The sequence below is a fragment of the Aedes aegypti genome, chromosome 3 (genome assembly GCF_002204515.2).
Source record: "Aedes aegypti strain LVP_AGWG chromosome 3, AaegL5.0 Primary Assembly, whole genome shotgun sequence".
Taxonomy (NCBI): domain Eukaryota; kingdom Metazoa; phylum Arthropoda; class Insecta; order Diptera; family Culicidae; genus Aedes; species Aedes aegypti.
This window is the reverse complement of record NC_035109.1, coordinates 275,798,555-275,825,594: the sequence shown is the minus strand read 5'-3', so window position 1 is coordinate 275,825,594 and position 27,040 is coordinate 275,798,555. Positions and strand designations below refer to the sequence as shown.

The window sequence follows — 27,040 nt, the reverse complement described above, 5'->3', positions numbered from 1 at the left end:
GATGCTTGTTTGTAGAGTTTTGTGCTCTTATAATCATTACAGGTTTAGCATTACTATTAGCCGTCGTAACAAACACCGAGCTATTTACAAATCATCTTCCTATACACATAAATTACACCAAAACACATGACAAGTTCCTCTAATCTGCGGTGTGTCTAAAATCAGTCATATAACATTTCATTCATCTGGAGCAAGTGGAAGTTGGCAGGGTTGACAATAGGTCACTAAATTATAGGGGACAACCATGTGCGTAGGACACGTTTCGGAATATTGCCGCTGCTGCGGCCGACGTGAGAAAATTGCACGGATTCTGACTGAACGATGATAGGGAGGTGGGACAGCATTGCATGGAATTTGCCGTCGGCTCTTGGTTGTTTATCAATTCTTTCTCCAGGGTAGCCTGATGTCGTAGCTGTTCCAATCGGAGTTGGTTTTGGCGCTTCCATTTGGTCCTAAATGAAAAAAAGATTTTTATTCAATATTGTTTGTATACCGATTCATATTGCGAACATCCAAGGCTTGCAGTGATTTTGAACGCATATAATGAACATGAATCAGCCGAAATTTGTATCTTTTAGCAAAATCAAACTGTAACCTTTGAGTGTGTTGATAAAAACAATGTTTTATCACGATTTCCTATAATTTATAGCCTAAAATATGGGACAAAATTATGCTTCAATTACTTCAGCAGACTTTTTCAAAAATTTCTCAAGTAAATTTTCTATCAATCCTACTAGGGTGATCAAAGTAATTTGGACATAACGTTACGCGTATTTTATTTGGCCATTTAAGGCAAAATCAAATGGAGGTGGCCAAATTACATAATTGTGCATAAATACGTTGTTGAAGACTTTAAGTGACCAAACTTTTTTTTATTTTAGTTTATTTTGTAATGGACCGTTCTGCCCCGGCCAATGGAGTTCATGTTGCCCAACCAGGAGCTTAACAGAAAATGTTATGGAAAATAGAAATCGTTGTATTATTTCGTCAAATCATCTCATCTCATCAACGATAAACCCAGTCTCTAATCATCTGTTCTATGGTTAAAGGTTATAAAAATTCTCAATGCATCACTTGCAAAACATCAAGTGAAATGATCGGGAGAGTTACATCAGAATCGTACTTTTCGAATTTATTGTTCTGGCTTCCTCTGTTCCAAAATGTATCAAATTCTCAGGGTGTCAGATTTTTGACACCTATTTGTCGAATTCAATATGAAAAACCTGAACTTCTGTACTGTGACGAGAATCGGTTACTACATATAACAGAGATCTGCCCTTTACATGAGGGTGCGGCCTTGTTTGTTCGTTCTCAAAACCTAAAATTTGTGTGTTTATCTGAATTTAAATTACATGAAAATATTATAATTTATTATGTAACCCGTATAGTAAGTAAACTCTCACCACTCGGCGAATACTTAACGGATTACTTTTTTTTGTCAGAATACTCGTCCACTTATCTAGTTTCTAAAAGTGGCCAAAGGATCTCGGGAAACTTCATGTGGCCGTAGTTATTCCGGTGGGTCACTGGGTCAGGTCGGGTGAAAAGATTGCTGTGCTTTTGTGCCCTTGGAGGTAGGCAAGTTTCATGTCACAGATAGTTTCCGGAATTGTGGATTTGCTTCACAGATTTCCCGAAGAATTCTACCTGAATTTTCATTCGATGTACCTTGAAAAACTCAACCGGATTTTTTTTCAATGATATAAACAGATTTTTTTTCTCCAATGATTCCTTCAGAAAATTTTCCAAAGGAATTAAAGAATTTATATAAGATTTCTATACTTTTTTTTCCAAAAAGTTGCAAAGGAAATTTTTCAGATTTTTTTGCAGAGGATTCCTTAAAAAAATCATATAAAGTCTCAAAATCATATAAGGTACCCCGGGGCAAGTAAGAATCCGGGGTAAGTGGGGCGTTTCGTCATAGCTCAACTAGGAAAAGTTTTTCATGGGGGTATTTTTCTAGAAAGTTGAAGATACAATGGCAAGGAATGTATTTTGTACTGAATATATTGTTATTTTTATTACCATGTGGTTCATGTAACAGTTGTCAGTTCAGCGCCATTTTCAAATTGCATGACAAATTGTGACACGTTTCACGTCTGGCATTGACTCACAAAAAAAAATGTGTTTTAAATCGAATTTCCATCAATAAGCTATAATTTTTAGTATTATTACAAGCTGCTAACGATAAATCAGTATTTTGTTTTCATTTCATATGACATTTTCGATGGTCTATCTTACCCCAAAATATATTTGTACCTGGGGTAAGTGGGACCTATCAAAACAAAAACCAGAATCAAAACTTTTCGTACACGTTTCATACATTTTGCTAGAGAGTAGCACTAAAACATTCAAACAAATGATTTTTATCAAAAAAGTTCAACCTCAAATTACGTAATTGCATAAGAGGGAGAAGAAAAGTGTTATGATTCTTTATTTTTTGATTATTTTTTTTTTATTTTTGAAATACGACTTCAAAATTGAACAAACACACAGCTGAAATTTGAAATGCATCATGAGAACGATTACATTTCTATGTTATTTGAACTTTATTTGTTATTTTTACCAAATTAAGTAGTGATGGAAAACAATTCCATCCCATAAGGTGGTTTTCTGCCATGCATATAAATAATAACAAAACATATTTATAATTTAGTTGATTATTTATTGTTTATGTGCTACATTTTAATTAACAACTTATAAATGATATATTTTGAACATGTTGATTTCCTCTTTACGCTTTTATTGAGGAATTTTCAGTTAATATTAAATGTGAGGTGACATACTATTAAATAAAGGGTTTCTTCCTAAAACGTAACGTATTTTATTGTTGATCCCTTATGTACATCAAATATGTACTTAAAATTTAAAAATCTATGACTATGACTATGACTATCCTATTATTGTATTCTATTATTATTGTGGTTGACTTACTGATGTGGATTGACGCATGAAACTGGATGTGTCCCACTTGCCCCGCTTAGCGAGGTAACTGCGTCCATTGGCTCATTCTAAAACTTTCTTCCAAGGTTTTCACAATTTCGAAATTATTAGATTAGTTTCATGCACACACCAGCAAATATGTTGCCAAAACATGATTGTGTTGTTGGATTTGGAAAATATTGACATTTGAAAATTTTATTGAACAATTTGTTTGAACTATCGTTTTTTTCGTTCCCACTTGCCCCGCGGTACCTTAAATCTGATGAAGTACATGATAAGCTCCTACAAGAGAGAAATCTTTTGAAGATATACGGATCTCTAGTGCTTCCCTGAGAAAGTCTCGGATGAGTCTTCAGAGAAACTAATAATGAAATAAGGAAAATCACCCAACGAAAGATTCCAAGTAGAATTTATTTCAATAATAATTCCAGAAATCATCGAAAGCATTTTTCATTTTTAAAAAGATTTCTTAGAAATCCTTTGTTGAATTTATTTTGAAAATCTTGGAATAATGCCTTATAGATTTTGTGGAATAATCCCCTTGGAGAAGTCTTTGCACGTATACTTGAAAAAAGCTCTAAACAAACCTCTAGAAGAATTCCTGGAGCTGAAAATCTATGAACCTATGGAGTAGCCGCGTAGTAATCTCTGGATTCTCAAGAATTTACATCAAGATTCGTTGCAATACGAAAAAAGGAAAATAAGACCGGTTTCTGGCTTCCTCGAGCTCAAGTTATAGAGGGCTCTATGATTAACAGAAATACATTGTGTATTTTTTTAATCCACTACCATAATGTTCTGTTCAAAAGTACTGTTCTATAGCGTTGAAATAAACACTACCTTAACCGATATACTAGATGATATAGGATCCCCTACTCATTATCAATTCAAGGCTCTTCCAAACCTGATATACCTTGTTCCGATACATTTCAGTTTATCAAAAACTCAATTGCTAATGCTATGAGAAATTTTCACCATGATTTCGGGGCCCCTATGAACACGGGGCCCGGTGCGGACCGCACCCCCCTTTTTACGCTACTGCATGTAGCCTAAGAATTTTAACACTTCAGTAGGTAAAAATCCACGCTTCTTATATACAGCATCAGCGCGGTGCTTCTGGTTGTGGTTCAAAAATACGACATCTATTTGTTTTAATGGAAATTTTATGGTATTTTGATAGAAATAAATAAATTACAGACTTTTTGTAACACTGAAATGTTTTGTACCGTGTTTCATTATCTTATATTAAACCAATAATAATTTGATTTGCTATTGATATGGGACAGATATGGTGTTTATAACATGATTCATACATACCGTCTGTTCTGATACCAGGTTTTAACTTGAGTTTCTGATAAATTCAAAGCATCAGCTACATCACTTCTGTCCGCCACTGATAAATATTTTTGACACCTGAAAAGATTAGAAGAAAGCTGGTTTAGCGAATTGGATTGGTTCTTTCCTTCTATTTTCGCTTTTTGACAGTGACCATTTTTGCATTTCTAATCGTTTGGAAATAAAATTCAAATTCAAGTACAGCGGTCAAAACCTTTTTTATTTAAGTACACCGACACGTTATTGCTTCCAGTGGACGTATTGCCGTTTGAATGAAGCAGCACACTAGACAACGGACTACCATGCAAAGCTCGTACAGTCGAAATACGATCCCGACCAAAACTTTTCCGAACTGAAGCGGGATTCTAACTCAAACTCCATAGCACGAAGTGCCTAAATGACTTAGAGACACTAAACGCACGGCCACGAAGCCCACAATTTGTTTTGCTTACACTGTTTGGTTTGTTACTGTTTTCTTCTTGATATCTTATGTGAAATTGTTTTTGTCAGAATTAAATTATTGGGATTGATTTGCAGATTTTTTAAAACATTACTGTTGGTAGTAAACAGGTGTTTTATAAAAGACGAGTAACAAAAGTTGATTCAAGAATACTCTTTTTTAGTTTTGACGAAGTTTCAATAACAAACTTTTTTTTTCATATCTTGTACTGTAATCCGGGGGCAAATTGATCAGTGGGGCGAATTTGATCAGGTTGATACCAAAACACATTTCCTCCAAAGGATGCTGAAAGCTTCGTTGGCACCACAGACATTCCATGTTTTCTAGTTTATGGATGTCTAATGATGATGTTGCACTATTTCATTTTTATTAGGGTCAGTTTTGCATAGAAATATTCACACTTTTTGAAGGTGTGTAAGCAACACCGTTGGAAATGTCGGTGCTAAACAATCTACTGATGCTATGCGTACATATCAGCTTTGAGTATTTAAAATGTTGTATAAGCTTAAGTATGAACTGCTGAACTCATTTTTGATATCATACAGCATAGCAAGTATAGTTTTTTGCTCAAAAAAACCGTTCATTCTAAAAATATCTGCTTATTTCAAGGAAAATTGCCTACAGTTAGGCGTATTAGGCAGATTTTCAAAGTTTAATTTTGCAATAAAATGATCAAATACTCGAGTTGTAAGAATTTTGACCTCAATTTCTGATTCAGGAGACCTTAATTTAGTAGATACGGACATTTTATTATTTTGTAACCTGCGTTGTTATATGGTGATCAATTTCGCCCCAGTGTGTCATTTTTATTTTTTGAAATTAAAACTATTTTTATCATATGTTAAATATTATTTCATGAAAAGTTAATTACATAAACTGATAAAGATCAATGGAGTATTGATTTTGTCGAAAATTATTTGACAATATTCGAATTCCCAAGGGTAAAACAACAAAAAGTTGTAAAATAGTGATCAATTTGCCCCCGGTTTACGGTACCAACTTTTAATATTTTTCGTTGAAAAGCAGTCACCATCAAAGCGATTACGACCTTCCTACTTCTTAATTTTTTAAATAAATTTTTGAGCAATGAAATTTTTTATTTTCAACTTTTTACTCATAAAATGCCGTGAATCGCAAGTCAGTCTTATCTGCATTTTCGTCAAAATTGAGTTGTGTTCAGTTTTCAACATATCTTCCAATGCTCTTTCAGATAATAAGATTTGGTCGGAAAAAATAGGAAAAAAAAAACTACAAGTCAAATTGTCCCATAATGAAAAGTAACCGCATGTCAGTCCCACTACAGGTTCCCGCATCGTGTAACACAAAAATGAACTGTGTTTTGTTCATCTCTATATTTATCCCGATATCGTAGTGAAAAGCAAATTGTGAAAGTTTCATTAAGATTTGAACATTTTCCAAACATCTGGAATTTTTTGAACATTTGTATGGAAAACGAGTTTGGAAACTTCACAGCCCACTTTCTCCATGCCTACTTTTTACAGACGGGACTGACTTGCGATTCGCAAAAGTAAAGTTGTGTTAAGGATAAAAGCTTGCATCGCAAGTTAGTGTCGTGTTTTGTCCACCGCACCGGAAATTGTTGGAGGCAGGTACATCACACATCCTGCAGTGCAGATGTCTTGGGTAAGAATTGTAGAGGTAGTCGACATAGATTGTACATATAAATAGGACAGACATTGCATAAAAGAGAGGTGCTGAGCTGGTAGCGATAGTAGCCTGCGGTGTGGAGCGGAAGAGCCTTGTTGTTTTGTAGTCGTTTTATTTCAACGGAAAAAAAGCACAGTTCTGCTTTTTATTCTGGGGCGTCGCGTCGTTCCAAGATAATGGCTAAGCGCGCCACGATCTTCAAAAGTTTGGGAACCTGTGTAAATATAATATTAATGAATTTGAAGATACAAATGCCCAGTTATTTGGCAAATCATGTTTTCCATAACTTATGAGAGTGACTCAAAGTTATGAACAATGCGCCATATTGATAGGAACCTTATGGTTGTCCGATGCCATGAATAGTTATTGCGCTAAGCAGTTTTTGGAGATATTCCACTCGTAGAAAGCATTTCATAGGACTTAACAGTAATCCTATAATTGAAATATTAGGATTTGCATTTTCAGAAAATGAGCGAATTTTGGGAAATATTGAAATTTGAGTTTAATGGTTTAACCCTCATGTCAAAAATATATTGAAACAACCACATCTGAAGTTTCATATATGCTCTAAATGTCGATAATCGATCTTGCTTTGAGCATAGAAATAGCTGAAATAGCTTTGAGCATAGAAATTTGTCAAGTTTTAAGAGTTGACTCAAATCTTTGGCCGGTTGTGCTTTTATATGCAACTTTTTGCCTGACACTGCTTTATAATTGAATTGACTAAAATATTGGAACATATCTAATAATGTATGGAGATAAAAAACTCATTCTATGAAAAACTGTCCGTTGCTATAAATTGAACAAAGAATATTATAAAATAGCGTTGGAGGTTGATTTGTGTAATATAGTCGACTCTCCGCATCTGGATATTTTAGAGACTTTTTAAAAACTAACTCTAAGAAAGATGGTTAAAGAGTTTTCGAATGACTTGACTACATTCAGGGTGGCCACCGAACCGGGAAAAACGGGAAAAGCGGGAAAAAGACGGGAATTTGAATCCACCGGGAAAAAGACGGGAAATACCGGGAATTTGAGATGGTCACCGGGAAAATCATTCTGAACGAATATCTTTAAGCTCCAAATCTACAAACCACCTAAAATAAGTTGTAGAAAGTTGATATGGTTGATAGTATTGCCATTAGGCATCTGAAATCTTGAACAAATAATATTTTAACATTAATGATTTAATTTCTTATACAAATGGTCTATTTTGCTACACCAAACTTCTTAGAAATGTATCAAATTGGTTGGCAATGTTTCGAAATATTTTATGATTATTTTTATGTTACTTGAACTTGATTGTTTTTTCTCCAACTTATCCGACTCAAAAATTCGAATCAGAGTCTGAAAACTTCTTGCAGAAGTTTTATGCATTCAAACATATTGGATTTATAATTTTCTTTAGTTACTGAATAATAAATTAATATTATCGGATATTTTTTAAAGCAATGCTTTCTCTATAAGAGCTTCTAATGTATCATTAGTTCGACTAAAATAGACTAAGGGCCCTATTTTATAAGTCGAGTCGATCAAAAAAGACTCGACTGGAGTCACCGTCGACTCGGCTCTGTCACTCGAGATTATCGACAGTTGTCACTCTATGTGACTGGATTACTATGGGAGTCGACGAGTGACATCTAAAATAGGCATGCTTGCTTTGATCGACAGTAACTGCAGACGAGTCACACGAAACTGCTCGATTTATAAAATAGACCCCTAAATCGACTAAAAATTGAATAAGTAAGGTAAGATACAAATCTTCATTTTTATGAAGAAAAAAAAAACGAAAGATGTAAAAATTTGGCATATCTATATAAATTTAAATGGAATGGTGTTTGTATGTCGCGAGTTAGCTTGAGAGCAGGTCAATTTGTTTTGCTCAAGAACTCCAACGTTTTTATGTAGAATAACATATTTGAAAAAACCTCCGAGAAAGTTGAGAAAATGGGAAACGGGGTTAGAAGCAAAGAAGTGTAAGTGACAGAAACCTAGTTTTAAAATAATCGACTTTGAAGTTTTTTTTTCATTCCATATTAATTGTACAGGAGCCAAAAAACAAGCCAATCTCCTATAAAATATTATTTTTCCTATTTGACAGAAAAATTACCTAAACATTCCGTCGAAAAGCTTGAACAAGAATTTTTAGTATATTCGATTTAAAAACTGACCAAATTGTCCCCATTTTGCGTTTGGGCCCCTCAATGAAAAACCGGGAATATTTTGAAAATTTTACCGGGAAAACCGGGAAAAAAGCGGGAATTTCAAAATGGATATTTGGTGGCCACCCTGCTACATCCTGTTCTGTTCCACATGCCCAGCCACCCGAGGGATATCGGTGGTTTTGAAACTAAGCTTCCAATAATTCACAACACATGATATAATTCAATTTACCATACCTCGATGGTCCCTTGAATCTCAGTTGCAATGGTTTATTCACAAATTTCATAACGCCAAAAATGCCATTTTCGACACCCACCCACCCCTTCGTAACGCTTTTTGTATGAGCATTTTACAAATTTTGTATGAGCCGTAACAGTACGAGGACACCCATCTACCCCCTTCAGTGTTATGAAATGTGTGAATGGGCCCCAATGATTTTGCGTTCTATAATGCGATATCTCCATAACTCATAGGATCCTGCAATATCACGTAATCAGGAGTTGACTGTATTAATATTTGTTCAACATAACCAAATCAATCTTAAAACCAGTACCGAAAAATTGAACAATACAGTACTGGACAGAATAAAGTACGCATTGGCCGTTTTTCCATACAAAATGGTCAAGTTTGGAGATCTGAATCTCAGCTTTTAGAGGTCCTATTGATCTGAAATTTTCACCACAGCCTAGATATAACATAGATTATACTCAATTAAAATATCACTGCATTTGAAACATAATCTTCTAAATTATTGAAAATCTCTCAATTTGCAAAAAATTGCAAAATTTAATTTTGAAAACTATCAGTTTTACCGAAAAATGATGTTCTGCAAACTTGTGTGTCTTATCAAATTGTACATTTTTGCAGAAGGACATATTGCTCTAAATATTTTCATTTAAAAATTATTTTTACTTTAAAATTTTGTCATGTTTCTCGAAATTTGAGATTTGCGATAACTTAAAAGTTCGTTAATGAAAAACTATGAATTTCTAGTCTACTAAATTTGAGGTTACTTTCAAGCTGCGGTGAAAATTTCAGGTCAATCGGACAACTAGAAACCGAGATATAAGACTCCAAACTTGATCATTTTGTATGGAGAAACGGCCAATGCGTACTTTATTCTGTCCAGTACTGTATGTATACTTTGCAATTGGAATAAATGCACAAATTGATGTAAAATTTGAGGAGATTCCGAATTGAAGGAATATTGTCAATTACTTTTCGATTGCCCAATACTCTTCTAATGTTTCGTTCGATCAGGTCTGAGTTCGTTTTTTGAAAATTAACACCCAACAGGGAGCTGGATCCTATTATTGGCACTTTTGGTCCGCTTCGGCAGTAGGCTTTTTGAAAGCTACTGGGTTCATATTTTGAGGTGCTTCTTATTGCAAAGTTTCAGAAAATTCGACCGATAAAAACCCCCATGTCAAAGTGAATCATGGAAGTGCCCAAGTAGACCCTATTGCCAGTCTGGAAGAAAAGTCAAATTCACCTATTTGGGACCTCGGGATTTTCGGGTCATTTTTACCCGATCTGGTCCAGTGAACCACTGAAGTAACAAAATTCTTGGAGATCGAATAACGATTTAGAAAATTTAGCAACAGGATTATTGTTACTAAACTACTCACCGAAACTTTCGCTCCAGGTATGCCAACTGAGCGTGGGTAAATGCCGTTCGTCGCCTTCGCGGTTTTCTGCCCGCCTTGATGATCAAACCATTCGGTGCATCGACACTAATCGATCCGTTTGCGGAAATCATTCCCTGGTGATGATGGTTAACATTTAACATTGCACCGCTTCCTCCACCACAAGAACTCAATTGTGGATGCTGCTGCGACTGATGTGCCTGGGAGTAAAACGTCGATTCCGGCGAAGAACGGTCCTCGATGTCGATGTCACTGTTGTCGTCCTCGTCGGTTTCCGATGTGAGGCATCCCTGCTGTGAATCTATTACGAGGGGTTGAACAACATAATAGAAAGAAAGAGGAATGAATTTATTCGAAAACACATGCCAACGTGGAAGATATGATGCCTAAAGCGTTAATTAGTGTGTATGGTTTAGCTGTTACTGGAAAAAACAACTGGAAGTGGAACAGTACGTGTTCCTACATTTAAATTCAAATTTGCACTTTGAAGAAGGCTGTTTTAGTTCTTTCAGCCACTAATGAAGTATGTGCATGCATTGCACTACCTATGCTACGGATTTAAACGATGGTTTTTACTTTTGATGTTGACGTACACAATTTTGCACTGGTTTTACCTTTCAGTAGAAGAAATGAAGTGCAGTTTTTCATTTATGTAATATTTAGATGCTACGCTTTTCAAAATAAACAAATGCGATGTTTTATGTTATATAATGAGAGTTTATGGTTCTATGGTCAACATAGAAAGAACTGCGGACATGACATAGAACTCCTTAATTAGGTGTTTAAAGATTGATATTCAGTAGCTCATGAACAAAAATTCGCTATTTTATATTGTTTCTTTATGGCTTATACAAATCGTGGTATATTAATAGCACATTTTTTCATTTGAAGATATACTTATGATGTGCCAGAATATCTAGAAAATACACGCTTATATCAATTAAACGCTATTGACTTGATCAATAATCTAGCTAAAGTCGATTTACTCTATGATAGTATTAACTAACACCTCTTTCGCCGGCGTAAGCTTTTATTAATCCAACGTTTTAAAACTAAACTGAGCCTTACAGGCAAAAGAGTGGATATTGTATATGGCACTGTAAGTCAACCATAGTAAAAACTTGCGGCATTTTCTAACCTATTGAAAAACTATAGTTACTGAATCTGATGCCATTTTCAGAAATGTTCCAGCACGTCACAATTTTTAGCTACAGGTCGCCAAAGTTGTATAAAACACTAGCTAAATTTAAAGTATAATTTATCAAACAAAATTTATCCATACAAAATTCGTCGTTTCTCTTATATGGGAAAATACAATACTTCTTCAAACCATCAAAAAACGAGTTTTCCGCATCGAAAGTATTATAAACTTTGCCGATAAGTATTGTTCAACACATAAAGTTTGAATTCTGTGGCAAATTAAGCAAATAAATTACCTTACAAGCTGGCAAACTTGCATGCAAGTTGGGAAAAATAGTCAATTTTTGCATTTTCAACAGCCAATACAGTCAAATTTCGTTCGTTGCACTACGTTTAATTGCACTTCGTTTTAATTGGGCTCCCGTTAAGTGAGCTACAGCCCACCTAAAACGAAGGCAAACGTCACTTTCTGACATAAACCGAAATTTCTCAATGTTGGTAGCTCTGACCTTCTATTGTAATCGGTTATTTGACAGCTCAAAACTCAGCCCGATTAGTGAAAGTCTTTCACTAGGTGGGCCACGGGTTTAGTGCAACGAACGAAAGTTGACTGTATCTCAAAAACTAGACGTGTTATGATATTTTTAAAAACGGCAAGGGATTCAGCAACCCTTAATTGAGTGAACAGCGGTATTTTGGTGCTTGAGACAAAAACGTGTTTCGTAGTGTTATCCGGAATTTTCGACTCGAATATCCGGAATTTGTTTTTTGATGTTCTTGTTTTTCAATTTTTTTGCATAAATCATCAATTTTTTTTTTGTAAAGACTCCTACTGTTCCTAGAAATAATTTCTGGCTACGCCACCGCATCATATACACTACCCGCCATAAGTATGGAATCGCATCATCTAGTATTGCAACACCTCAGTTGAATATTGCAGCACCCCCAAAAAAGTTTAGCATCACCCGTAAACTATTACACTAATGACGCAATATCTTGGAATCCTTGCTTTCTAGAAAGATGCGGTCTTCAGCTGCTCAGTTGCTGCAGTTGCTCAGAATCCTTACAGCGTTCATCAGCTGAAATTTTTAATGCGCCATTTCGCCGCTACGTGGCGCTAGTGTGCATGTACATAATTTGGTCATATTCTTGCAGGCTCTAGCTCATGAACTTGACCACTTAGAATGTTCGTGTCTCCAGCAAAGTTGTTCAGAAGCTTAAAAGCAATGTGAGGCAGCACTGATTGGTTAGCAATTTTGCCGCTACATGGCGCTAGTGTGCATGTAAATTGGTCATATTGTAGACGGCTCTAGCTCATGAACCCGATCACTTAGAAAGTTCGTGTCTTCAGCAAAGTTGTTCACAAGCTTAAAAGCAATGTGAGGCAGCACTGATTGGTTAGCAATTTTGCCGCTACGTGGCGCTAGTGTGCATGTAAATTGGTCATATTGTAGACGGATCTAGCTCATGAACCTGATCATTTAGAATGTTCGTGTCTTCAGCAAAGTTGGTCAGAAGCTTAAAAGCAATGTGAGGCAGCACTGATTGGTTAGCAATTTCACCGCTACGTCGCGCTAGTGTGCATGTAATTAAATCATATTCTAGCAGGCTGTAGCTCATGAACCAGACCATTTAGAATGTTCGTGTCTACAGCAAAGTTGGTCAGAAGCTTAGAAGCTTAAAAGCAATGTGAGGGAGCACTGATTGGTTAGCAATGTGGCGCTAGTGTGCATGTAAATTGATCATATTCTACCAGGCTGTAGCTCATAAACCTGATCACTTAGAATGTTCGTGTCTCCAGCAAAGTTGGTCAGAGGCTTAAAAGCAATGTGAAGCAGCACTGATTGGTTAGCAATTTTGCCGCTACGTGGCGCTAGTGTGCATGTAAATTGGTCATATTGTAGACGGATCTAGCTCATGAACCAGATCACTCAGAATGTTCGTGTCTTCAGCAAAGTTGTTCAGAAGCTTAAAAGCAATGTGAGACAGCACTGATTGGTTAGCAATTTTGCCGCTACGTGGCGCTAGGGTGCATGTAAATTGGTCATATTGTAGACGGCTCTAGCAATTCAAATTTTAAAAATGTTCGAAAATCTAATCTCTCATATGCTTTTCACCATCCTTACCATAAAAATAGTGTTCTGTGAAATTTTCAGCTTTCTTTCTGTGAAATTCTTTCAGCATTACAGTACTAGCGTGTTTGGAACATATCTCAACATTTCTCCATAGTAATTTCCATATAAACCTACATTGTCTTTGGGCCACCTTTAAATCACCACCTAGAAAGCTGTTAATTTCACAGAAAACTATTTTTATGGTAAGGATGGTAAAGAACACATGGGAGACGCCCTACGCCCTACTGACCACTTAGAATGTTCGTGTCTTCAGTAAAGTTGGTCAGAAGCTTAAAAGCAATGTGAGGCAGCACTGATTGATTATCAATTTTGACGACGGTGGCTCTGCTTCTAGCGAAATGATGGATCCGAAATTTTAACTGAATGTTGGAAATAACTTTAAATTAAAACTGTGTACGATTTTTTTAGGCATTAAATATAGCATATTTTGACAAAACATGTCAAATTTTGAATTTTCTGAACACATAGTAAACAAACTATTATATTATATTCCACAATGTTTTGAATTTTGTCTTAGTAAACAGGTTCGTAGACACATGGCTTCTTCTAAATATTCGTACTTTAAAAGAAAATCAAATTGAAAATTTTTGACCAACTTTGCTGAAGACACGAACATTCTAAGTAGTCAGGTCCATGAGCTAGAGCCAGTTAGAATATGATGAAATTACACTCACACTAGCGCCACGTAGCACAGTGGTATCGCCCATAGGCCATAAATCGAAAAACAAAATGTCTTGGTTGTTCTTCCTTTACCTTTTCATGGATCAATTATTATCTCAGTAGTGCAAAACATAAACATTATAGACGTTCCTGTTTGATATGCATAGTAGGGCTATGAATGATTGAGTGTATTTTTCGTGTGTTAAAATAACTTTAAAAATTAAGCGATTTCAGCACTTTGTTTATTGTCTTCGCAAACCCGAATCAAATGATTTTTCAATCAGTTTAGATTACAGAACATCAGTACAGATGTATATCTATCACTTCCAAAGCATTTTAGAGTGTTATTTAACATCTAGGAGTCAGTATTGATGTGAGTAGTGAGGATAGAAATATGCTCAGTTCGTAACTACATCACTTTATTTGAAATACGTTTTTGAAAATGTTCTTAATCACATTTAATCAAACTTCTGCCGTCAAATGATCATGTTTACGTAGGAAAATGAACCTGTGAAGGTTCCAACTGCAAATATTTGCAAATAAGTGAGCAGCGTGCCTTCGAAGTTGTTAGTTTTTACCAATAAAGGCAATGGTAAAAATATTCATAGAATTTATTACATACCAGTATATTTGTTGCTAACTGGAATTAATATACACAATAAAGAAATTTTCACTACTCATACTTCAACTCGATATGAATGCACTTGCAACATTGTATATTGATTTAATAAGTAGTTCTAGTGAGGGCGCTGTGACAGTAAAATCCTTTTAAATTAGTATTTGTATAACAGCCATTCTAATATATATGACATGACTTTCCAAAGTGTGGGAGGAACGACATGAAATTGTTCTTGTATTTATTTTGAGCATCAAAACAAGTTATTCAACAACATTCCAGTATCTATATATCCAGCGCTAAAAAAAAATAATATTGTGGTAATAAAAAAATATTAAAAGGTAACACAATATTAACAAATCATTCAATAGTTGTTTCTTAGTTATAAGTATTACATTAAAAGCCATGTTCGGTTAATTACATTAAAAGCCATGTTCGTTATTTGGTTTTGATAGAGATTTGATGTGAAATTGGCATTATCAATTAATAAGTATTTCAAGTATTTATTTGGTATGTACATCTTCGGCACATAGAAAAGTGTTCATTAGTTTTAGATCCACTTACCAAAAGTAGACTGATGAGCATGTGAAGCAACTCTTTGCAGGAAATTTTCTCAAGTTGGACAATAATAATCCCTATATATTACTTTCAATGTATAGATTTCATGGTACCTAGCAATTAAATATTAAATACTATTGTTAATTATGGACACGGAAAGAGAGATGATTGCAAAGTCGGTTTTATGCACATATAATAATTCATATAACAGAGCATTTGCAATATAATCTCCGCATCCTGATCAGAATTTTTGAAGTGATATTAATAACGACATCAACCTCGGAGGAGTTTAAACAGTCAAAAATAATTAATTTGACAATTTCTGATAGTATTTGCCATCGGATATTGAGTAAAATGATTTATGACCGCTTAGTAGAACAAATGAAACCACTGTGCGTAGCGGCAAAATTGGTAACCAATCAGTGCTGCCTCACATTGTTTTTAAGCTTCGGAACAACTTTGCTGAAGACACGAATATCCTAAGTGGTCAGGTTCATGAGCTACAGCCTGCTAGAATATGATTAATTTACATGCACACTAGCGCCACGTAGCGGCAAAATTGCTAACCAATCAGTGCTGCCTCACATTGCTTTTAAGCTTGTGAACAACTTTGCTGAAGACACGAACATTCTAAGTGGTCAGGTTCATGAGCTAGAGCCTGCTAGAATATGACCAATTACATGCACACTAGCGCCACGTAGCGGCCAAAAGGCGCATTAAAAATTTCAGATGATGAACGCCGTAAGGCTTCTGAACAACTTTGCTGAAGATCGCAGCTTTCTAGAAAGCAAGGTTTCCAAGATATTGCGTTATTAGTGTTATAGTTTCCGGGTGATGCTAAACTTTTCGGGGTGCTGCAATATTCAACTGGGGTATTGCAATACTAAATGATGAGATTCCATACTTATGGTGGGTAGTGTAAATAAAACAAAGAAAAAAAGATAATATATAAGTTCTTTTATCGAAGATTTTAATTTTTTTCTAAGTGATTCGATTATCCGGATGATTAGATTTTCCGGAGTGAAAAAATAATCGATACTTCGGATAATCGAGACCGACCTGTATTTGGTTTTCATACTAAGAATAAGCAAATGACGGCACAAAATTCCTGATTTTTAAAGTTTGTCTTCTCTTTTCCTACAACAAAAAGTAAATAACTTCCAAACATACCCGTATAGCAGGACCTCGGAAGGAAAACCGATGCAAAATTCCCCTACGTCAAAGTGAGCCGAGAGTTTGCTGTCACTGTGAGCCCAGATCTTAAACAATGGACAAACATGATAAAAGCGCGTAATTAATCAAAGCATATTTTTCATTTCATCAAAGTCAAAGGTAACAAAAATCGAATGAGAATCAATTCATGCACATTCAAAAGTAACGTCACGTGAGCATCCTTTAGTTTAATTGAATATAATGTATTGGAGTACGCATATTTTTACTGTTTTCAATATTCCAGGCCACTCCCCCCCCCCTTCGTTGTCAATTGTCCATAATTTTTTTTTTAATTTGTATGAACCCCCCTCTCCCCATGAATGACCTCGTGGTTTATGGACGACCCCACACAGGCTGGCGATTCTGGTTTGTAATCGAATTGTCCAAAATTTGTATTCAGCTATGAACCGATGCACGAGTTCACTATTTGACGTTTGAGCGGTGCCGTGTTATTTACGTGACCATGGCAACGAGTGAATTCGGCACCGCTCAAACGTCAAATTAGTGAACTCATACATCGGTCCATACTGTTTGCGCTGTCTTACCTGATACTGATGGGAGCGTGAAAACTTGTGACTGAAACTTAACTTTTGGGATGATTCTCAAATAAATCTTCTTCGTGCTCCTTGGAATATTTTTGACAAATTCATCCGAATGTTTTCGTTGAGAATAAGCTACTTGACTTTCAGTTGGATTTTGACAAGATTTTTTTTTAAATTTTGTTAACGGACTTTTAGATAGATGTTTGATAGACTTCTGTAAAAATTCTTAGTGGCCTAAGTGAACACCAGATGATCTTAAAAGAATTCTTGCATCTTATGATGAACTACAGATGAAACATTTGAGTTTTTCTGCGAAGGATATCTGTTGTTTTATAATCAAACGTTTTAAAGATTTTCAATATTTTTCTTTTCGTTTTCATCCATTTTCAGGGGTCCGCGGGATGTTTGTTAAACTTCGAAGGGGATCGCAGCTTCAAAAAGGTTGAGGAACACTGTACTAGACCACCTTATAGAACATTTTAGTTCAAGCACCAAATGAAAGGGAAGAAATCAAGCTTTCGTTTGGTTGATGATTAATGGATACTTGTTTTTTTTCAATACAGTTTTCTCTCAAAAAACACCGTGAATATTTCCACTTGGCCACTCTGTAATCAGCGTGAATGATTTGTTAGGCTTCTTCTTAACATTACGTCCCCATTGAGACAAAGCATGCTACTCAGCTTAGTGTTCTTATGAGAACTTTCACAGTTATTAACTGAGATATGAGAGCCTAAGTTGCAATTTTCGATCGTGTGGCAATACTGTACACCCAAGGAAGTCAAGGAAATTTCTATCACGAAAAGATCCTGGACAGACCGGGAATCGAGCCCAGATACCTTCAGTATAGTTTTGATTTGTAACTGATGAACAGAAATACGAAATCATCAATCGGAAAAGTAAGAACGTGACTGTTCGTAAATTTTCCAATAACATGCTACCCATTATTCACAAGTAGCATCAAATCTGAAAAGCCAATTGAATCTGTGGGTGGCAAATCTTCCTTATTATATTTGCCAAAGTTTTCCGCATATCCCATCGGCACGAGGCGTGGTGAGAAAAGACTTGGTCGTTTATCATGTTGGTTCTAGCGGTGGATGAGGTAGAAAACCAGTCACGTGCCAATCATATTCACAGAACCCATCACCACTCAACTCTATTGGGTTAGAACATCTTCGATTGGCGTTGGTGAGAGGTTTTTATTTCTGAATGGCTTGTAACCCGTACAAATTGAATAGGAAATTGGGGGAAATCAGCACCTTCTAGTGAATACCTACTTCCTATACATGTGAGGATACAAATAATAAGCGTGGGTTCGTGATTCCGTATGTTAACGCTCACCAGAAGGGCTGTTCTCTGAAGTCGATTGTTCCACTCGACTCAAGTATCAATTGTTATTCGATTGATGAGATTTCACGATGTTGTTATGGTTGAAAGATAGAATGGGTTATATTTATCTTTAATTTATATGCATTGCATTAGTATCTGATTTTGAGATTTACAAAATGTTGCTCATGGATGTTGTTTTTTATCGTATTATTTTTTATATTGATGATAAAACATGTGTGATGATAAAAAATTGTACTGCTGGTGCCTGATCACCGGGTCTTATTTATCCCAATGAGAATAGTCAGGCCTGACTACCAAAAATCAATATGTGCTAAGATGGTCTAAAATTGTAACATATTTTGATTCAAAATTGAAATTAATCTATATGATGAAATATCTGTAAAGTGGGGCAAATGTTTCTTCTTTCAGTTTAAAACAAATATCGAGTTCAGTATCATAAGGGCGATCGATTTCTCTTTAGCTAATTACTATATTCTCTTTAGCGCTAAGAAGCGACTTTTTTCTGCTTTGTTATGATTCAGTGTAAAGTACTTTGCCATACTGCATCGTAAAATTTTACAAAAATGGATTGAATGTCAGATAAAAATCAGATCATTTTTATTTTATACTGAGCTAGGAATTTAAACAAGAAACCTTTGTCCTGCTTTACTCTACAGATATTTTATTTCCCCTGTAAGTATTAAGTCTGTAATTCTTCTAGAAATAAGGTTGATGCAAATATGTTTCCTTTCATGGCACTCCCCCGCCTTCAAAAAGTCGAAAACTTTGGAGGAAAGAAAAGATGGTCTTGACCTCCGTTAGGCATTCAAAGTTTTAATAGTAAAAAGCTGGTAAAATGACGACCCAGAAGACGATTGAAAAAGGGGCAAATATTAACGTTAAAAAGAAAATTTTACTTTCCTTTAATTTTTTTGTTTCTTATTTATTTTCTTTTATATCTTACAAGCAGTCTCGGATATAAAAGAAAACTATTATTTGTATCAGGCTAACACCATTGATTACTTCGTTAATTGCATTAATTGCATCTTTTGGACTTCCTGCAATGATTCCCAAATTCAGATTACAGTCAACTCTCCATAACTCGATATTATAGGGACCATCGAGTAAGGGAGGCAGCAAGTTCCAGAGCACAAAACCAGTGCAGCTGCGGCCCTAGGGACCATCGAGATAGCCATGAAAACCAAATTTTACTATGCTTCTCTAACTCGATATCGTGTAAGGGAGAGTTGACTGTTATATACATTCTAGGCATACCTGAAAAGATACCTTTAGAAATTTCGCCAGGGATTTTTCCATAGTAATCAGATTCTATGAAATCTCTGGAGAAGAGATCCCTCGAAAAATATTTGAAGGTACTTCTGGAAAATTTTGATAAAAAATTTTCTACACATGTAATCTTAGGGGGAAAATAATGAAAAAAAAAACTGTCAAATTTAGGACAACTCATTGTTACATGGCAAATGATTTTATAAATTCAGCAAAACGATAAAAACGTGTCTACATAAGCTATTTCATTCGATACAAATGAAGAATGCTTATGATAATGATGAATCTTTTTATCGGCAATTGGTTAAATAATCAAAGTAAAACAGTTCCCATACAAAATAGGGTGTCCGGGATTCTAATCGAGTTTGATGTATGGAAAATTTCCTACAGGTAGTTCTTTGATAATGCTTCGAAGTTTCTTGCAGAATTTCTTAAAACTCCTGGGTGAATAATTAACGAAGTACAGTCAACTCTCCCTTACTCGATATTGAAGGGACCATCGAGTTAAGAAGGTATCGAGTTACAGAACACAAAACCAGTGCAACTGCGATTCTAGGGACCATCGAGTTAGCCATGAAAACCAACTTTTACTATGGTTCTCTAACTCGATATCGAGATACAGAATATCGAGTAAGGGTGAGTTAACTGTATTTCTTAAATTCATGGAGGAGCATTTGGACACTTTTTTTTTTAAAATGCTCGAAAGTTACATAAACAAATTTCAATAGTAGTTTATGAGCAAATAATCATGTAATCAAGTTACTGAAAAATCTTTGATTGAAATAATCCAGAGGGAATTCTTGGGTAAGCTCTTCCTAGAGCAATGACAACACTTGGTGGTTATCATTAATAACATATTCAAGAGGTTTTTACTGCAAAGCCATTCGTCTCGAACTTGAAGGTGTCCTTAGTAAAATTTCTGACCGAATTAAAAAAAAATGGTAATGATTTCTTTAGAAAGGATTCGTGGTGGAACTTTTAAATAAAAAGTGTGATTTTTTTATCTGATTTTCTTGGAAATTAATTTGATAAATTAAAAAGTATTACACTAAAACCTTAATTTACGAAGTCTTTTTTTACTTGAATTTAATTTACGTTACTTTTTTACGAAGTTCGTAAATTGAGATAGAATGATTGAATGAGGAATTATGTATTAGAAATCTAAGATTCGCTAAAATAATGTGAAGTATTTATTAATAGTTCAGGTTGAACGTGTTTAATTAACACCTGTACACCCAACCCCCCTCAGAAAGTCGGAAGTGCAACTTTGACCATGAATATCTCTGCCAAGCAATTTTCAAAATGTTTCAGCAATGTAGGCGGATTGATGTTCATTTTTAGGTTTTTGAAAAAGATGCGTCTACTCAAATTTATTAGGCAAAAGGCACTTCCTAGTTTTTTGGAAACCATAAAACAAAATTCAAAGCAGTGCCATATAGTTTTTTTCGACACTGATTTGCTTGTTTGAGTGTAGTGAACATGTTTAAGCAGAAATAGAAAATTTGATTACACTCAAAATTTCTTTTAGTTAAAATATTACCATAAACCCTATTTTTTGGATCCGTTTGCTTGTAACTCAAAATTCAAAGCGATGACATATAGTTTTTCCGACATAAAATTTATTGTGAGAGCCGGTGAGTTGTGTTTGATCCTTTGCTCGCGTCGCTTGCTCCTGCGGGGGCGGGTGATGTGAGCAGGATCAATCGTGTCGCGCGTCGCTCGCGTGGCATGATCTATTAGTGTCGCGGATCGCGAAGCAGGTTAGTTGTGTTTGATCCTTTGCTCGCGTCGCTTGCTCCTGCGGGGGTGGGTGATGTGAGCAGGATCAATCGTGTCGCGCGTCGCTCGCGTGGCATGATCTATTAGTGGCGCGGTTCGCGAAGCAGGTTAGTTGTGTTTGATCCTTTGCTCGCGTCGCTTGCTCTCGCGGGGGCGGGTGATGTGAGCAGGATCAATCGTGTCGCGCGTCGCTCGCGTGGCATGATCTATTAGTGGCGCGGTTCGCGAAGCAGGTTAGTTGTGTTTGATCCTTTGCTCGCGTCACTTGCTCCTGCGGGGGCGAGTGATGTGAGCAGGATCAATCGTGTCGCGCGTCGCTCGCGTGGCATGATCTATTAGTGTCGCGGTTCGCGAAGCAGGTTAGTAGTGTTTGATCCTTTGCTCGCGTCACTTGCTCCTGCGGGGGCGGGTGATGTGAGCAGGATCAATCGTGTCGCGCGCCGCTCGCGTGGCATGATCTATTAGTGTCGCGGATCGCGAAGCAGGTTAGTTGTGTTTGATCCTTTGCTCGCGTCGCTTGCTCCTGCGGGGGCGGGTGATGTGAGCAGGATCAATCGTGTCGCGCGTCGCTCGCGTGGCATGATCTATTAGTGGCGCGGTTCGCGAAGCAGGTTAGTTGTGTTTGATCCTTGGCTCGCGTCGCTTGCTCCTGCGGGGGCGGGTGATGTGAGCAGGATCAATCGTGTCGCGCGTCGCTCGCGTGGCATGATCTATTAGTGTCGCGGTTCGAGAAGCAGGTTAGTTGTGTTCGATCCTTAGCTCGCGTCAAATAATTTATCATGGTCTAATCGCTTATCAAAGTGAATCCTGTGACCCAACGATCCTCCCCATTAACAAACATCCCTCCCAGTAACCTTTGTGGAGATGCAGAGGTAAACACGGTCTCCATATAGCAAAGGTTACACACTAACATTCCTTCCTCCAATCCCACCTGACTGCAAGGACGTGGCCGGCGCCGTTATTGACCCTGTATAAATAGAGGCACTGAATTATGCACACTGAAGAAGATTATGGCCTATCCCAGCCGAACTTCTAGTTGATTCTTTGTGCATTTTCACTGACTTCGGTCAATCACGGAATAGCAACCATTGATATGTGTAGTCAGTCTAAGCTAAGCTAAGCTAAGCATAAAATTTATTGTGAGAGCCAAGTGAACATGTTTAAGTGAAAAATATTTCGAGACAACTTAAAACTTGTTTTACTCAGAAAACCACTCAGAAAACGTATTTCTGCTTTTCTATCTGTAAATCAAAATTGAAGGCTATGACATATAGTTTTTTCGGCATGAATTTCTTGTAAAAGTCAAGTGATCATGTTTGAGCAGACAAAAAGCTCAGGATATACGTTTTCCGGTTAAAATAAATTTTGAGTCTAATTGGAAATTTATTATTTTACTCAAACATTTTGATTTAACTTTCACAATCAATTTTAGGTCGAAAAAACTATATTTTATCGCATCGAATTTTGAGTTACCGGCAAACTGGTCCAAAAAATAGGGTTTTTCGTAGTGAATGAGGTAAAAGAAATTATGAGTGTATTCAAACATTTCAATTTCTACTCGAACATGTTCAGTTGACTTCTACAAGTAAATTCATGCCAAAAAACTACATACCCTTGAGTTTTTATTCCCAGACGAATAAACTCGGGACATAAGTTTTTTGTGTTGTTTTCTAGGTAAAAACAATTTTGAGTGTAGTTAAAAAATTCTTTTCAACTCAAACATATTCACTTGATTTCTACAAAGGGATCATGTTCAAATTATGTCACGCTCCGAGGGGGGAGGGGGTCGAGCACAAAATTTTCGGAGGACTCATACAAAAAATGTGACAAAAATGCTCAGGAAATACGTTTTCTGTGTGTTTAACGTTTAATGTTATTGGAAATTTACGTTTTCACTCTAAAATTTTCATTCGACTTTCACAATTAATTTTATGTCGTTTGCAGTTTACCACCATCTGCTCTATTTACCACAGAATTCAAACTTTATGTTTTAAAAAAATACTTATCAATAAAATTCACAATACATCGATGGACAAAAAATCGCCTCCGAACGTCGGGGTCTTTCAAGCGGCTCCGCAGTTTGTAGGTTGAAGCGCCCATCTATAGCGAATAGCGAGTCGTGGGTTCGATTCCCACCGGAGCACGTGATTTCTTTTCACAGTTTCAATTTCAATTTGTACATTTGACACGTGTTTCGTTGTGTACATGTAAATTTCAAAGAACTTGACAGTTAATTAACTGTGCAACAAAAAATATTGTTTTGTCATGTTTTTTCTTGTATGGAGCACACCGTTTAAAAGGCGAGTGTCAGGCTTTCGAAGCATACGGCAATTCGCAGCAAGGTATATCCTACATGGTAGTTTAAGTCCTATTCTGCTTGTTTGATGGATTAGATGTCAAAAAAGATTGATAAATCATATTTTAAACTTTATGTTGACATTCATGAATCCAGTGTTTTATACACTTTCGGCGACCTGTTGCTCGGAATTATGATGCTGGAACATTTCTGCCCGAGTAACACACATGTTATAATTGTGTACTATCAACTTATATATGACTAGTTTTGGTCATATATCAGTTGATAATACACCATTATAACATGTGTGTTGCTGGGGTGGGAGTGACATCAATTTCAGAAACTCCAAATTTACTAATACACATGATTTGATTCTTGAGACACAGATTTTTTGTTGTTACACGTTGACAATATGATGATCACTTATAAGAGGTTTCTTCAGCACCGCTTAAACCTTAAACCTAGTTTAACTGTATGAGTAAACGTGGTTTACGGCTTAGGCGAAGGTGAACAAATTGACCCTTATTCAAATAGTATTTCAGCAAAATTTAAGCTCAATAGGTTATAGAAAACCGGCCATAACGAAGAGAATGAAACTGCCGCAATAACAGCAATATTATTTTTGAATTGCAACGGTAAACACTTAACAATATCTGCCCAGATTATAAAATATAATCAATTACATTTTACATTTCACTATTATAATATTTACCGGCGGTTTGTCGACCAGAAATGAGATCGCCTAATAAATCCCGAATGAAAAACGATTTACTTGTCTCCATATTCAGACTTTTCTTACGCGCCGTTTAATTCACAATTACACCTCAGATATTGCACTTAATTAACTTCCTCAATTCGACAGCTATTCCAATACCACTCGGTTTAAGGCCTGCCGTCGCCAAAACTTTAGCTTATATTTCCAAACGCACATCCTTCCAAATAGCACATCGTTCCGTCCGAGCGTAAAGCATTTAACACACTAGTATCTCGGCGCGATCTAAAACGTTCTGCTCCCAAACGTCGAACATCAACGACGGAATTGTCCCCGTTTCGAAACTGTGGTGTAAAAGGAGACAGGCGGCATCAGCGCAACGAAAAGTTTATCCTAAACAGCCTTTAATTTGAAATAAAATGGAAAGCATTATTTTTCCATCAAAACAACTTTTCCATAACACACTCCCACTTGTTTGCTCAACCGACTTTCCATAATTTATTCATCGTTTCGGTCGTTTTCCATCGCATTGCGGTGGCGTGGGTGTAGATATTGGTATTGGTGCCCTGTGGTGAATAACTTGCCATGACTGCGCATAGAATTCTGCATTTTGGTGAATTTTGCATCGGTTCTTGGAGGCACACATCAACGTTGTTTGCCATTCTAGCAAATACAGTTTGAACGTTGCTCCTATGAGAGATCGAAGAGATAAATTTAAACAAAAAAAAATGTAATACAGCTGAACTATTTTTTATTGTTCACGTCTTATGGAGAGGACAACGATAGAATATTTTTATTACAGCTGTTCTGTTTTATGTTTGTTAACGAGATTTTAGCGTAGGGCGCAGGGTAACAAGTATTGTATGAAAACGGTCACTTACTCGCTGCAATTCAATTTTAGACAAACAATTCGATACTTTCGACAAAGCTTTTGGAACAGCACATCGTAGCAGCCTGTAGCCAAGACTCTTTGATTCAAGTGAGGAAAAATACCGCCAATCGTGGTCAGTATTTTCGAATTTGGAGGATTTGGGCGAGAGATCTTAAACTTCATAAGGGGAATGAAGATTTCCTTCGCAAAAATACATTTTTTGTTTCTTTTGGCGACAAAACTAAACGTTTGTCCATGCTCGTCGCTTTTCAAGCGGCTATAAGTCACCTGATGAGATCAAACATGAACTCAATCTGGCATTTGTCGGACAGATCTTTCTTAAGAATATTATTTAGTTCACTTTAATAAAAGTGCAAGACTTATGTTTCATATTCGTGTGACATGGGAACATTTCCAGAAACCTGGATGAAATTTGCAAAACCCATCTCATTTCCGTCGGTGTCAAAAGTGGGGTCATGTTACCAAACATTGCCGCATGGATGCTAAATACATGATTTGCGGAGGCTCTTCTTACGCTTAGGATGTATGTTTGTTTGCGTAAATTGTGGAAGTGGGCTTTTTTGATCGGGTGTCCGGTTTAGTTAAGTTATGAATCACCAGTAAGCACAATCTGCTGTTGTTGTAATAATTCTAAGCTTTGCGGGGTTGCAGTATTCAAATCAATGTATAATACTTGATGATGCGGTTCCATACTTTGGGCCAGTGTTAGGATTTTGACCTGAATAAGCCGATCGAACCATATTTGGAGAGTGTAACAGTTCGTGCACCATAACAGTTCGTGGCACATCGCACAGCCTGGCTGTATTGGTAATGTTATTCGAAAAACACGCCTAGCTGTACCGTCAATCACTCGTTTACGGTTCTCTCCATTTCCGCTGGAGAAACGACATTATCTTCACGACCGCTGCGTTCACCGCATTCCAGTCACTACACATTCTGTCCACGATGTAGCTCACTCGGACGTCTTCACCACTGATAGCTTTCATTTCTCTACGCTCCGTATCAAAGCGTGGGCACTCGAAAATTACGTATTCCGGTGTTTCCTCTACATCGCCGCACTCTGGACAGAGCGGTGATCCAACGTGGCCGAACTTATGCAGGTGCTGTTTAAAATAGCCGTGACCTGATAGGAACTGCGTCATATGGAACCTGACTTCTCCGTGTGTCTCGCCCATTTAGACAGGTTTGGGATAACGGGGACGGACCTGGTGTAGTGGTTAGAACACACGCCTCTCACGCCGAGGACCTGGAATCGAATCCTATCCCCGAGATAGACACTTATGATAATAAAGTTATAGTGACGACTTCCTTCGTTTTTAGGCTATGACGTGTTTCCCAACTGTGATTTCAGTCTTCCGAACCATTTCACAGTTGCTGATGAGCACCAATTCAGTTTTCTAGTGAGTTATGGTCAACTTCTTCTCTCGCATTCAGTTTTCAACAATGTCCACTGCCTCTGAGGCAAGCATTTCCACTCTTTCCAGTGATTCGCCAACCATCACCAGCGTTATGTCGTCTGCAAATCCTACGATTTCGACGTCTCTTGGTAGCTTCAGGGTCAGCACTCCGTCATACATTGCGTTCCACACCGTCGGACCCAAAATAGAGCCCTGAGACACGCCCACATTAATCACAATATTTTTCTGTCCTTCATAATATTGTAGCTCAGT

The 27,040-nt window shown here is 36.7% G+C and overlaps 1 protein-coding gene across 1 annotated transcript; it reads right to left on the bottom strand.

The window, feature by feature from the left end:
* Positions 1-24,958, bottom strand: LOC5576931 (barH-like 1 homeobox protein). The gene is made up of 4 exons (XM_021853742.1): positions 24,479-24,958; positions 10,198-10,516; positions 4,261-4,356; positions 1-452 (listed from the first exon to the last, which is right to left on the bottom strand). Exons 1-4 carry the CDS (start codon positions 24,546-24,548, stop codon positions 230-232), a joined length of 708 nt encoding a protein of 235 aa, XP_021709434.1. The 5' UTR covers positions 24,549-24,958; the 3' UTR covers positions 1-229.
* Positions 24,959-27,040: the final 2,082 nt, after the last annotated feature.